General features: G+C 42.9%; 1 protein-coding gene across 3 annotated transcripts in view; it reads left to right on the forward strand.

Annotated features, from left to right (window-relative positions):
* ELOVL5 (ELOVL fatty acid elongase 5) overlaps window positions 1-14,298 on the forward strand; it is an 83,154-nt gene that overhangs the window by 43,852 nt on the left and 25,004 nt on the right. For 2 of the 3 annotated variants that reach the window (XM_028097528.2, XM_028097529.2), the window contains 2 exons: window positions 6,318-6,383; window positions 9,159-9,346. In XM_028097528.2, coding sequence (XP_027953329.1) covers window positions 6,326-6,383; window positions 9,159-9,346 — 246 coding nt within the window. In that variant the 5' untranslated portion in view covers window positions 6,318-6,325. The remainder of the gene's footprint in view (window positions 1-6,317; window positions 6,384-9,158; window positions 9,347-14,298) is intronic. The other variant, XM_028097530.2, reaches the window with a different exon arrangement.

The following is a 14,298-nucleotide window of genomic DNA, read 5'->3' on the forward strand; positions in this document are numbered from 1 at the left end:
TCAGTCGGTTAAGCGTGTGCCTTCAGCTCGGTCATGATCTCAGGGTTCTGGGATCAAGCCCCTCATCATCGGGGTTCTCTGCTCAGCGGAGAGTCTGCTTCTCCCTCTCCATCTGCCCTTCCCTCCGCTTGTGTGTGTGCTCTCTCTCTCTCTTTCAAAGTGAGTAAATAAAATCTTTTTAAAAAAATAATTTATAGGGGAGGGGGGTGGGGGGATGGATTAGCCTGGTGATGGGTATCAAAGAGGGCATATATTGAATGGAGCACTGGGTGTTATACACAAATGAATCATGGAACACAACATCAAAAACTAATGATGTAATGTATGGTGATTAACATAACATAATAAAATAAAATTAAAATAATTGATTTCAGGTACAGGTATCCTGAACTCTCTCACACCCTCTTATAAGCTAGGGTAATTTATAGAGAGTGACCAGCCCCCATTAATTAATTTTTTTAGTGAGATACTTACAGTGAGGCACAATTACAGTACAGTCGCATGGTTACCACAAACACCCCAGAATTTGATAGTGGAAAGTGGCTTGCAACTGAGAGGATCTTTTGGAAAATGTGAATAAAAGAGGAATTCTTTAAAATCTATTCTTTTTCTTTTTGGGGAGGTGGAGGGGCAGAGGGAGAGAGAGTCTTAAGCAGACTCCATGCTCAGCGTGGAGCCCAGCACAGGGTTCGATGTCGCAACCCTGAGATCATGACCTGAGCAGAAGTCAAGAGCAGGACACAAAACCGACTGAGCCATCCAGGTGCCCCTATAAAATCTATACTAATTTACTTGCCTCCGATTTCTACTCTTATCCCATTTTTATTGTCATTATTTTTCTGTGTGGCCTATGAATAAACTAGTGAATACTTTGAATACTGTTACGGTTAGAATTTTTTTTTAACAGATCCTGTTGCTTTGCATCATGACCTGTAATTCTGAGAAACCCTGTAGGTTGAGTGGGCATCAGAGATTTGGGGTTACAGAGGATGGGGAAGCGATGCTTGGCCTGATGTCAGTGTGGCCTGGTTCCTGGGAGGTGCTGATCACCCCTTTTCCTGTCTGTGTGGGGAACCAGCCAGACCAAAGAATGGCTTATTCTTTTGCTTCATTTAGGACCAAAGCTCCTCTACCATGGGCCCTGTGCCTGGGCTTGGTCCCTGCTAGTACAATTGTACGGAGCAGCTGTGTTCCCACTTGGCCCAGCTTGCCCAAGCTGCTGGTAGGGTGACTCGGATTACCGAGGAGGGATGTCTCTGGCCCCCGGGCAGCCTGGGAGAAGGGGGACTGCAACCGTCAGGCAGCGCGCAGACCTGGCAGGATAGTTGAATATCTTCTGCAAAGTGCCAGGGGTTTGTCCAGGGCCCTTTGTCTCTCCTATTCCTTGAGAAAAATACCAAAGAGTAGAGTTGGGCCCACCGGCCACTCGGCAAGTGCCCAATTCACCCAGCAGGGCAGGCTGGCCCTGCCTGGCCGTGGAGAATTCATTTGCTGAGACCTTTTGTACTGTTCCTGTGGCTCAGCAAGGGAGATGAGGAGGAAAAGGGCCTGGTGCTGGCAAGCAGCCTGCAGCCAGGAAGATGAGGGGACGGTGGCAGTGAGAGCAATTAAGGTTTGGCATCTTCTGCTCCCAGCCTTTTTGGCCACATGCTCTCGCAAGCTGTGCCATGTGGTTGCCGTCTGTGGACCGCCACTGAGCGAGCTCCAGGTGCCAGGCAGGGAGCAGAGGACAGGAGGCCTCCTGCATTTCTGCCATCCACTAGCCTGTGGCCTTTCAACATGCCACACACACCCTGGCCTTGGGGCGCTTGCATTCACCTGTCCCTCTAACTGGAATGCCCTTTGCCTTGATGCTCTGTCCGTCCGTTCAGGTGTCTGCTGTCTTGTCACCTCCTCGGGGCAGCCTTCTCTAAGTACATCTTCCGAAGTAGATCCTGCCCCATGATTCCACCCCCTTTCCCCTGCTGTATTACTTTCTTGCTAACAGTCCGTTTACTTGACAGATTCTATACGTGTGTGCTTCTCTGCCAGCCTGGAATTTCGTCTTGTTCCCTGCAGCATCCCTCAGGGCCTGTGTGCCTGGCACATAGTAGGCACTTGGTAAACGTATGGCATGAATGAGAAAGTGAATACATGGTACGGAGTGATGCCAGATACATGGCTGGTCAGACAGAAACATGAGCTGATGCTGAGTAAATGATGAAAGTAAACCTTTGGCGACAGTCCCTTGGTAACCTGTGTAAAAACAAACACCCGGGTCTGACAGGGTTACTGTCCACGTCCAGCCGTGAGCGTGGGAGAGGGAGAGTTTGGGGGAATCATTGCACATGGCAGAGTCCAGCCCAGAGCCAGGCCTGTGGTTCACAGACAGGACTCCACTGAGTAAGGACCTGTGTGCCAGGGGCCACCTCTGCCCATCCTTTCTTCCCCATCGCCGTAGACCTTTCCTGAGTAAGCCACCTCTCTCTTGTTATTCTCCATGTACTTGCAGAGAATGTTTTGCTCACTGTTTCATGTGTTCCTAAGTTTGATTGTGAGAAGTTCTACCAACCCAAGATAAGAATTCTCACGTGAAGAAATGCAGTCCAAGAACAGAAGTGCTGTTACTGAGAAAATCACGTGTTGTGTGTGCTTTTGTAGAGCTGTTCCATCTTAGAGTCACAGGAGTGCGCCTTGCCTGCCAGCTTCCTCGGTGCCTCTGTTCAAGATGGGTTTAGGCTGGGATGGCTCCGGACAGATGGCTTGTAACAGAATTCTTTAATATCTCCAAATAGTAAATTTCAGTTTCTTCTGGTAACCTGCTGCTGGCTTCAGGATGCTTGGACTGAAATTTTACCTTATGTTTAATCAAGCTGCTTTTCTGTTGCTGTGATGTTAGCCTAGATTCTCAAATTGAACGATCTCCTAGGCATTGTTCTTGCAATGATAGGTCGTTATACCAGTTCCTGGGCCTCATTTTTTCCAATACCACTCATGTTCTCCCCACCTCCCAGCTCTCTCCCACAGGTCTGTTCCCTGTCATTGTTGACTTTTTTTTTTTTTTTTTTTACTTGTTTCCACCTTTTCTATATCCTCCTTACATTTAAAAAACACAACACAACTGGTTACAGCCCTTCTGGGAGGCCTCTTGGTTAAAATTTAGAACGTTTGCCTTATTGCTTTGTCAGGTATTTTTCTAATGATCCCAGAATCCTGTTATTTGAATGGTATCTTGACAGCTTAGTACTAAGTATACAGCTTGGCGTAGCATGCATCATTCTAACGTCTACTTATTTGTGGGATGAGTTTCGTTTTGTTTTTGGTTTATAACCTCTGGCTCCTTTCCGCGCTATGAACGTCTAGTTCTACGTGTCTAGTTATGCTCCTTTGTGTTTATCCCTGCTCAGCCATCCTTTGTACACAGTAGATGCTTGATATTTGTGTATCTAATCACTGTGTTCATTTTAGCCTTACCTTCCATGTTCAATGCCTCATATTAACCGCTCCTCTCTCATGTGATGCTATCAGCTCACCCACCTTCCATTGCTGACCCCCTGGGGGTGTTAGCACTTGAAGGGGACATTGTGGGTGGGTTGTCATGATGACTGGGGGCTCGCTGATGGCATTGAGTACATAAGAGGCCAGGGACAGAGGCCAGCAGTGCCCTTGCTGAGAAGCATGAATGACCACTGATGGTTGGCAGTATTCCTCATGGAGCTGAACCTGTTGCAGACATACAGTACGAAGCCTTTATCGAGGGCTTACTGCATGCCTGGCACTGCTCTAGGAATCTTATGTGTATTAAATCATTCGATCTTCTTAACCTTTGAGGCAATTACTTTACATTTGCCACCATATGACAGATAAGAGGTTAAATAAGTTGTCCAAAGTAACATTGCTAGTAGTGGACAAAAAGGATTTCAAACCCAGGTGGTCTTGTGGCGCCTGGGTGGCTCAGTCAGTTAAGCATCTGCCTTCAGCTCAGCTCATGATCTGGGGTCCTGGGATTGAGCCTGGTGTCTGGCTTTCTGCTCAGCAGGGAGTCTGCTTCTCTCTCTCCCTCTGCCACTCCCCCTGGCTCATGGACGAGCACGTACTCTCTCTCTCAAATAAATAAATAAAATCTTTAAAATAAAAAAATAACAACCCTAGTGGTCTGATAAAGAGGCCAGCACTTAGCCACCTAATCACCTGCCAGCCTGTTACGCCTGTATACCTGCTCTCAGCCCCTTTGTGCTTAATACCTGATTTTTGTATGTGTAATATGATCCATTAGTAAGCTCTATATTCATTAAGTAAAAGCAGGATTTAGATTTAAAATGTTTTGGAAGAAGGTGGATTTGTCCCCGGTGGGCAGCTTGTCCATCGGTAATTCAATCCAGTAGTCAAGGTGTTCACAACCTTGTTCCTCCTTGTGCCTGTTTGCTTTTGATTGGGGGTGAAGGGAACCTCATAACTTCATATACATGGCCTACCATCCATCACAGATAAAGTTAAATTGTATTAGAATGATTTCAATTTCACAAAAACATATGTTTGTCTTCTAAAACTTATGTGTTCTAGATGATTTTCGGTAGATGACAAAAAAATAGATACAGTAAAATTATTTCCCAACTGCAGGACTTTGAATAGATAAAACATCCTGAAATGGATGGCATTCTTTTTAAGAGAAATTCTGCTTAGGAAATGTAAAGCTTAACCAATTCTCAAGATTTTCTAGGACTTCTGTCCCCTGAAGAGGTTCAGTCTGGGGCAGGAAAATGGATCAGGACCAGAATGGTCTTAGGAGTACAGTATGTTAAAAAAAAAAAAAAAACCGTTTAATTTCAGAGGTGACCTAGTACTGTGATTGTGTATAATTGTTGGCACTTGGATGTGTGGAAGTTGGTGGCTTCCTGGTTTCCAGCCATGGGTTGAGGGAGTCAGTACCTTCCCTGCATACTCCACTCTCCGCCCCGGAGGGCTGGGGCAGATGTCAGAACAGAACCCTGGTAACGACTTCTTTCTAAGTGTTCTTGGTGGCTCCACCTGTCTCTGTCTCACTGCCGGCTGGATTGACCCAGATGTAACTGGTCCATGGATGAAGGAAAGTTTATCCATGAAATTAGCCAGAGAATACATATACTTCAGTGTGGTAAGCCAAGGAAGAGAAGTATCATTAAATGATTAACAGCTTACTTAGTTAATAAAACCAATTTTGCCTTTGCCCTGGGAAAGTAAAATATTTGTGGTTATTTCATATGCCTTCTAATTTTAATATAGAAAATCTAGTTGATATTGCATATGAAAAGATGCTTAGCTATACTGTAAATGTAAATCTTAAATGGGGGGAGTTGTGGGAACTATAAAATCTTAGAAGATGAAGGTAAATCTGTAACTACTGATAGGAGACTATATTTCCAAGATGTTTTAAGTGAAAGCAAGTAATATGTACTCTTCTTGATATAACACTGTTTTCTGTTTGTTTACTGTAACCTCCACAGTAAGAATATATTTTATATCACAACACAGCACATGATACTTAGGTATATATCATCATACTTATGTGATACAGTAACACTAAAGATTTATGAAAATATTCATTCTCATTAGGGGCAAAGCACTCTGATTAGTATTATTGTAACTACTTTTTAATGCTAAGCTGACCTGATCATCTATTAATGGGTTGAAATCCACAATTATAAAAAACACCCATTGGCATGACCCCTTTTGTGCTCAAGAGAAGAGTCGAGGTAGGTCCAAGAAATGTTACCATAGGCTCCTTCTGACAGTGGGGCTTTAGGATTGTGGTTGGAGCAAAGTGAGATTATTTGGGGGGGCACCTCTTTTCATTTTTAATATTTAAATATTTTTTTTACCATGGGCATGAAATATTTTTAAATAATAATTAATGAAAATAGCAAGCAGAGGAAACCATCTATTCACCGGGGCCTTCCTTTCTCCAACATGGCTCTTCCTATCTTGGCTACAGGCTTACCTCAAGCTTTGGTTCTTGCCCAGATGGAATCTTCTCCCGTCTGCCACCTTTTTCCATCCAGTTCCACTCTTCTCCCCACTGAGATTCCAGCTTCACGGAAAGCATTTTTATGGAACTGCGAAAAGAAGTTCAGAAAACTGGCACTTCTTTTATAAAGTGAATTCACGGGATTCTGTCTTTCCTTTTGATTTTCAGATCAGACCTAGCACACAAGTTACTTTGGGAACTAAAAAAAAAGTTTCAACATAACCTTGTCTGTAGCATATTCTTTGAAAAGGATTTGTTCTTGTTCTTTTATGAAAAAGCACTGTATAAAAAGCATTTTGAGTAGAGATTAATCAATGTCTGTTTTTCTTAATAGGTTTTAAAATGGAAAATTTTGATGCATCACTTAGTACCTATTTCAAGGCATTGCTAGGCCCCCGAGGTAAGGTGGTTTTGGTTTTGCTCCCCTCCCCTTGTAGACACTTAATAAATATTGCATGAAGAGATTCTAGAAAACATTAGTGTCTTCTATGATAAGACTAACACTTTGTCCTGGATAACAAGGGGCTTGGAGAAGTCCTGTGACAATGGTTTTGAGGTGGTGTGGTATCCCTGGCTCTCGGCACAGAGAGACAGCTGCTGTGACCCTCTGCTGACTGTAGCTGGGGTTCAGATTATGCTGGAAAGCCTGCAGCCTGAGAATGCTGCACCTTTCACGTGGTGGTATGTTTTCCTCAGTTGTTGTAAGTCTGCAGCTGAGACTGGTTTCCAAAATGCACTGCTGGAGTAGTTTAAAACTTTTCCCCTCTTACAGTTTTAAGGGCTTGTTAATGGCCTTTTGTGTTGTGTCACATCAACACGTAAATATATACACCTGACCTCACTTTTTTATACTTCCTCATTTGTTTCCTTGTAGTAAGTAAATCAGCTCCCTATTGCTCTCTTTGAATATCGTCTGTAATGTCTCCCGATATATCTATAAAGAAGGAACTTTTTAGGTTCGCAGAGTCATTAAAAAATTGCAAGAAGCTTTTAAACAGATGAAAAGATTTTCAGTTTCACTTATGATTTTTAAAGTACAAAAAATAGCAAAAGGAATTCATCTCTTAGTGTGGTAGAAATGAAATATGTTTGAGAACAGTGATGATGTGGGGAAAGAGTCTAGTTGGTATGAGGGTACCCTTTGGAGGGTAATTACCCTTTGGAGGGTAATTGTGTCTTCCATTGAAATCAAAAAGCACATGCCCTTTGACTCAGCTGTTTGACTCCTGAGGCTTTATCCTAGAGCTTAATCTTGATCATTTATGTAAAGATAGGAATAAGGGTGTTCCCTACAGCGTTGCTTGTCAAGACTGGGAATAATCTAGGTGCTCATCAAGAGGGGAAAGTTTAAGTAAATTAGCGTACAGCCAAATGAGAAAAACAAGTTAGATCCTCTTGTATTTACTTGTGTTGAGATGATGCATTTTTTCAACCTTATGGGACAAAAGAATCCAATTTTGAATGGCTGAAACAGTAATGATCAGTTTACATTTCCAAGATTGAGCAACCCCTAAGTTATTTCAGGGACCAAGGACACTTGTTCTTGTCATTTTCTACTTTGTATTCTCAGTGTATCAGCAGTTCTGTCCTCAGAAAAGTCCCTCCACCTTTCATGACTGCAGAAGCTCCAGACATCACCTGCGGAAGAGGAGGAAAAAAATCTATTCATTTGCATGGATTTAAGAACAAGGAAACTCTTCCCCAGCGCCTTTTGCCCCACTGTCATTTCCTCAGAGCTCCATAGCCACAGTTGTTTCATTAAGTGAAAGGAAATGGGAGGTTTCTGTGTGTGCAGTTACAGCGTTTGTGATCTGTGTGTGCACACAAACGTATGTAACCGCCTAATGTTAGTTGCTAAACGGGAACTTGTTTTTTCAGTTGATAGCCAGGGCCCAGAGTTGAGAACATAAGGCATTAAGAACCTCCACCTTAAGTCCACTGGAGCCTACTTAGCATAAGTAGTGGGGAGAGGGTGGAGGGCATCTCCCTCTGAAGCCTGGGGAGGAGCACTACAGAGAAACACCAGGAGAATTTAGAATGTCTGCAAGAAAGGAGACTGACAACCTGTTCCCCCAAGTGGATGGGTGCTTTTCCTGCAAGATCAAGAGAAAAAGCATTGGAGAAAGTAGCAGGGTGGCCCAGTCAGGAGGTTGTAGAGGGACAGAGCCTGTCCCTGCTCGCTGCTGCCTCTTTGAAGATGGCGGAGGCAAAACCTGCATGCGCCTCTGAGCTCCAGAGTAGGTGACCTTGGACAGTAGAGAAGACTGAGGAGTGATAGGTTTTGGGGGTTCATCAAAGCGGCATGCCAAGGGGAACATGCTGCAGAGGTGGCTTCCTAGGAGTCGGCCACAGGATGAAGTTGACTTGCAGGGGACAGGTTAACACCTAGGGGGTTTGGCTGCCGGGGCGTTTACCCCCATCCAGGGAGAGGCTGGCAGATTGCTCCCAGCAGCTACTTGGAGCTAATTCTCCTCATCCTTGCAGGGAAAGAGGATGGGAGCGCAGGGGAGAGCTCTCCTCCCTCTGTAGCTCCCTTGAATCCATGCAGGTCTTCTCTCTTAAGCCGCTGCTGCTCCCGTGGTCCCTTAAATAGTCACTTCCCTGGTCATTGCTACCTCACCCCTTCTTATTTGTTCCCTCTGCTGTTGACCGTTGCACTCAGAGCAGATGCCTCCTTTCTCATCAGTGACTGTTGTTAAGCTGGATGAATAGCCCATTTTCTCTGAGTCTGCACATGCCGGGCAGGCTGGCAGGCACTTGACATCAGGTGAGGACTCTGGAGTTCAAAAAGCCTGTCATTTCTGGAGTTTCATTATCCTGTGCAGCATTCAGCACATCTGGTCAGTAAATACAGTTAGTGGAAAATTTAGCTTTCTCCTTGCTTTCTTTAAGATTCTTTGGTAAATATGTATGTATTTATTTTTCCTTAGCAAAAACCACGTGTGATATACATGTTATTTAGAACATGTAACAAGGAGCTTCACCTTGTATGACAAATATTGAAAACTCCTGCTTCCCCTTCCAGTTGGCTTTGTTGGCATTAGGAACTTGAGTATTAGATGACTGTTAAAAAATTACGGGGAAGGAACATTTTTAGTGTTTGAAAAAAAAAGTTGTGGTTGTTTTTTTATCAGCCTTATTAATCACTAAATATTTTTCTTTTATTATTTTCCAGATACCAGAGTAAAAGGATGGTTTCTTCTGGACAATTATATACCTACTTTTATCTGCTCTGTCATATACTTACTAATTGTATGGCTGGGACCAAAATACATGAAGAATAGGCAGCCGTTCTCTTGCCGGGGAATTTTAGTGCTGTATAACCTTGGCCTCACATTGCTGTCTCTCTATATGTTCTGTGAGGTAGGTCTGTCCCTTAAATGTGCTCTGATCACCATGCTGAATGGTGTTCCTAAATAAGGGCGGCTGCGTTGCGGGGTGGGATGGGAGGGGGGACTGGGGGAGCAAATACATTAATCCATTTTGAGTATGTTTTAAAATTGATTTTCCAAAATGCCAGAGTTGTTTGTATAAATACGCCTTCTAGAATATCTAAAATAGAAGCGTTTGCTATTGATTTGTGATGTTTCGTATCATTTTCTAGAAATACTTTTATGCAAGAAGAACACAGGGTGGAAAATGAACAAAATGTGAAAAACAGATCTGTGAACATTTTATTATTAAGCATTTAATAAATGCAGGATTCTGGTTTGGAGGTGGGGGAGGAAGGAAGTGGGTAGCAGTTGTGTTTGAGTGTGTTTTTTGGCAAGTCAGCCTCTCACCTGATCTGATAACTGTAAATAGCTTTGAGATTTGACAAGTTCATTTTTAAAAGCTAAGAAGAGTGGATGGTGAGATCTGTGTTTAAGATTTGAATGGTCTGTAAATTTGGGCCAAATTATTTTATCTGTATAACTGGGAGGGTGGAAACCATATTTGATGATATCAAAGGCAAACGTTGTAGCTGAAATAAAAATGAAAGAAATGGAAATCAAAACATGTCCTCCCTATTTTTCACTGTTATGTAATATAGGCTTTAAAGCTAAACGGGAGGAAAGCTGCCCTCCAAGGGTAAGCACAGTTTATATACATTTTTAGGGGAGGGACCACCTTTCAGGCTTACAGTACAAATGTCTCACAGCACAAAACTATTGTTAAATCTCTGGGTGGAGAATTAAGCCATTTATAAACATTTGCAAGCACTCCCATTTAGATTTTTAACCTTTTATTGTGGCTTTAATTCCCCAAGGAGTAGTAAAGAAGAAGATAAGGGGAGGAGGGGAGAAATCAAAATGAATCTTAAAATTGGTGTTTAGAGGAAAGAATGAATTCTCCATCAGCCTCAGGCCTCTCCATCCTGCCTCCCTGTCTGTGTGTGGTTGTGTGCGAGAGGGTGTCTGGGTGGTTACACCAGTGCAAAACACTCTGTTTGATCATGAGAGGTATTGATTGCACCTGTGGGAGGTCTGTGCCTTGTCTGCGTGTATGTTTCATAAGACAGCTAAAGAGTTTATGATTAGAGTAGTAGATGCTACCATCATTACTTTTATGCTTGATATTCTGTGAAATGCTTACAACCCCTTTTTTCGCTTTTTTCTGTCCTATTCTAGAATGAAGGCAGTTTAATTAGCCTCCAAGATGGATATTGCAGGACTGGAGGCAGGGGCAGTGCACAGGAGTGACTCCTGGGCCCAGCATTGTGCACATCTCTTGTTCAAGGGACAAACTGCAGCAAGGTGTCAGGTTTTTCAGAGTGAACAGTTTATTTTCCCATAATTGATAGATGATACAGCCCTTTCCTTAAGAAAGCTTTTATAGGGGCACCTGGGTGGCTCAGTCAGTGAAGCATCTGCCTTCGGCTCAGGTCATGATCCCAGGGTCCTGGGATCGAGCCCCGCGTCAGGCTCTCTGCTCCACAGGAAGCCTGCTTCTCCCTCTCCCTCTGCCTGCCGCTCTGCCTACTTGTGCTCTCTCTCTGTCTCTCTGTCAAATAAATAAATAAAATCCTTTAAAAAAAAAAAAGGAAAGAAAGCTTTTATACAGTTTATTGTTATGCATAGCATTCTAGAGAAAAAATATTTAAATTATTAAATCTTCTAGAACTTAAGGATCTGCCTTATAGGTTTCTCAAGCCCTGGAGGTACAGCTAGAACTTCAGAATTTAACCTCTCTCAAACAGGTCATTCTTGGGTAAAGAGGGGAAGAACAGTGCTGTATAAATTGCTGCTGTGTACATAGGACTGAATTTGGAGGGTTCCAGAAGCACTGTAGTAGGAATTACAGATTTTCCTCTGACAGCTTGGTGAGAACTAGAGGTGAGGTTGAGCCGTCTAAGCACTGGATGAAGAGACTCAAGAAATATACAGTGGAGGAAAACATTTTTAACTGATGATTTAGAGTACATACAGCAGTAATTCCTTAAATTAAATCCACTTTCTAAAAATATGCCCAGATCAGGTGTTCCTGAGTTGAAAATAAGCCCTACATTTTACTACTTGTTACGTGGTATTTACATTAGATTTTGGTGTGACTTTTTTTCCTGTATTTACATAAACCCATCAGTAATACCATTATAACCTATCCTTTGTCAAGCTTTTCATTTCATCTTAGCTACTGTTTTTTTCTTTTAATTAGCATTTATATTCTATTGACTAGTAAAACCTAGGAGGGCAGTCATGGAGTTTTATGACAGAACAAACTGAGGAGGTCATGGATCCTAGTTGGGCCTCTCGTTTCAGCCAAATGTCCCAAGAGCTGGAGCTGTTTGCCTGTGGTCACACAGTTGGCAGAGTCTTATTAGTCTTTATTTACCCTTCTGCTTATCTACATATTTGGGTCTGTAAGGAATTTAAGAAATATAAAATACGTAGTCATGGATAGTTTATTTTATCCTGTGTGAATTCACAGCTGCCTTGGCAAGTTCTAGGCTAATACAAATAAAATTCACTGTCACTTAAAGGAGACAAAGAGAAGTCTTGAAAGAAGGGAGGTAACAAGGAAGTGAAAGGGGGAGAGTCACTATAACTTTAAAATTACCGGAAGAAGGAAAATAAATAAATGACGGTTTGAAAACTGTGAAACAGAGTTTAAAATCTAGAAAAAGTTTAGACTTGTTCATAGTTATTACATTTGATAGATTAAAAGGAGAGACTTGGCATTACTTGTAGTTATCTCAAAAAAAAATTAGTGTTTATTTTCAGGGAAATGATTGTAGATCCCTGATTAGAAGTGTATTTGAACAGTGGTGTGTTTTAGATTGAAAGTACAGGACTTTGGGACACCTGGGTGGCTCAGTCGTTAGGCGTCTGCCTTTGGCTCAGGTCATGATCCCAGGGTCCTGAGATTGAGCCCCGCATCGGGCTCCCTGCTTGGCAGGGAGTGTGCTTCTCCTTCTCCCACTCCCCCTGCTCGTGTTCCCTCTTTTGCTGTGTTTCTTTCTGTCAAATAAATAAATTCTTTAAAAAAAACATTAAAAAGATTTGAAAAATTAAAAAAAAAAAATACCTTAGTTTCTGTTAGTTACTCAGCATTGTAAATCTGTGCCCTTCATAGCAAATGTAAAATTCTTGGGTGCCTTTCTACCGTCTGAGATGGAGAGCATATTTCGTCTTTATCAAAGGCCCCGTTTCCCCAAGCTACCTAAAGTCCCTGAGCTCCAGCTTGAGAATCCCCAACCACACAATGCCAGATGTGGCTTTTCCTCGTGATGCGGTAGATGTCCAAGCTGGACTCGTTTCCACTGCCCCCACCCCACCCCACCCCCCAGCAAGCTGTCTGAGACACTTCTAACTCCTTTGTTAGCATGTCAGATGTGGGAGTCCCACGCAGGCAGCTGCTGTCTCCCTCGTGGAACCGTTTTGGTGTGTCTGCTCTCCTGCTTCTAGCTTCTTGTGCCCCCTCAGCTGAGAGGATCAGATTGCTTGGTTTGTTACAGTCCAAAAGGAAGCATCCCTGTTGATCGGCCTGGGTCTTGTACACTGATCCTGGGACTCACTGGTAGCTGCGGGGGAAGCAGGATCAGTATTGTGCAGGACACGAGCCTTTGAACTTGAAGAACTGCTGGCCCCTTTCCTCAGGAGGAGGCACTTTGAGCTCTCAGCCTGTGTGTTATGCATAGTTCTACTCAAACCCCGCAACACCAGTTTATTTCATTCTTCTGGTCTCTACCCCCAAGAAACTCCCTCTTCTTTTAGACCTAAGGCCACCTCTGTTTGACAGTCTCCATCTCCTTCTTAAGGACTCTATGCAAGAATCAATTCCCCTATGAAGCCAGAAGCACATGGAGTCAGGACCCAAACTCTACGGAGCAGTGATGATTTTTTTTTTTTTTTTAAGATTTTACTTAAACAATGAAGCGTGGATCACTACAACAAAACCTAATGATGTATGGTGACTGACATAACAAAATAAAATTGAAAAAAAGGTTTTATTTATTTAACAGACACAGCAAGAGCAGGAACACAAGCAGGGGCAGTGGGAGAGGGAGAAGCAGACTCCCCACTGAGCAGGGAGCCCAATGCGGGGCTTGATCCCAGGACCTGAGATCATGACCCAAGCCGAAGGCAGACACTTAATGACTAAGCCACCCAGGCGCCCCTACAGAGCAGTGATTTTTAAGCCTCTCTTGCCTTCCCACTATTCCCAAGGAACATGACACATTGCTTTCCACTCAGGTGTTCCGCTGGGTGTGGCCTCAGCATCCTGTTCCTTGCACACATGTCACTGGCATAGAAGACATCTGTGATCTCAGTGTTTCTTCCCTCTGTTAATATGGCTCCACCACATGTATCATGAGCACTAGGGTAGAAAAAAGCAAGTGCCAAAAGAAAAAAAAGGAGAAAGCAAATGCCTGGCCCACGGTTTTACTTTAAACAAAATCACAGATTACAGATAAGATTGTTTTTTTTGAGTACTTGTTTATGTTTATTACGTTGCAGTTAGAACTGTCTTTTGTGAATAGAGTGAGAGAACAGTCTCATTCACAACATTTAAAATGCAGTTTTAAAAAACCGTGATTGCTATCTGGATAGATGGATCTGGATTGGCACAGATCCAAAACTCCCTCTTTCTTCCCCTTTGCATTTCTTATTTTAAATTGTAATTTCAGAACTACTTCAAAATATGGAAAGTAAAATCACATAAATAATATCTGTGTACCTCACAAATATTGACCTCTTATTATTGGTCTGAATTATTTGTTTAAGAAAGAAAATATTAGGGGTGCCTGTGTGGTTCAGTTGGTTAAACCCCCACGTCAGGTCCTCTGCTCAGTGGGGAGTCTGCTTCTCCCTCTGCCCCTCTTCCCACACTTTCTC

This window comes from Eumetopias jubatus, unplaced genomic scaffold, assembly GCF_037043125.1.
Source record: "Eumetopias jubatus isolate StellerSeaLion01/CBP00866 unplaced genomic scaffold, mEumJub1_p1.0 scaffold_6, whole genome shotgun sequence".
NCBI classification, from domain to species: Eukaryota; Metazoa; Chordata; class Mammalia; order Carnivora; family Otariidae; genus Eumetopias; species Eumetopias jubatus.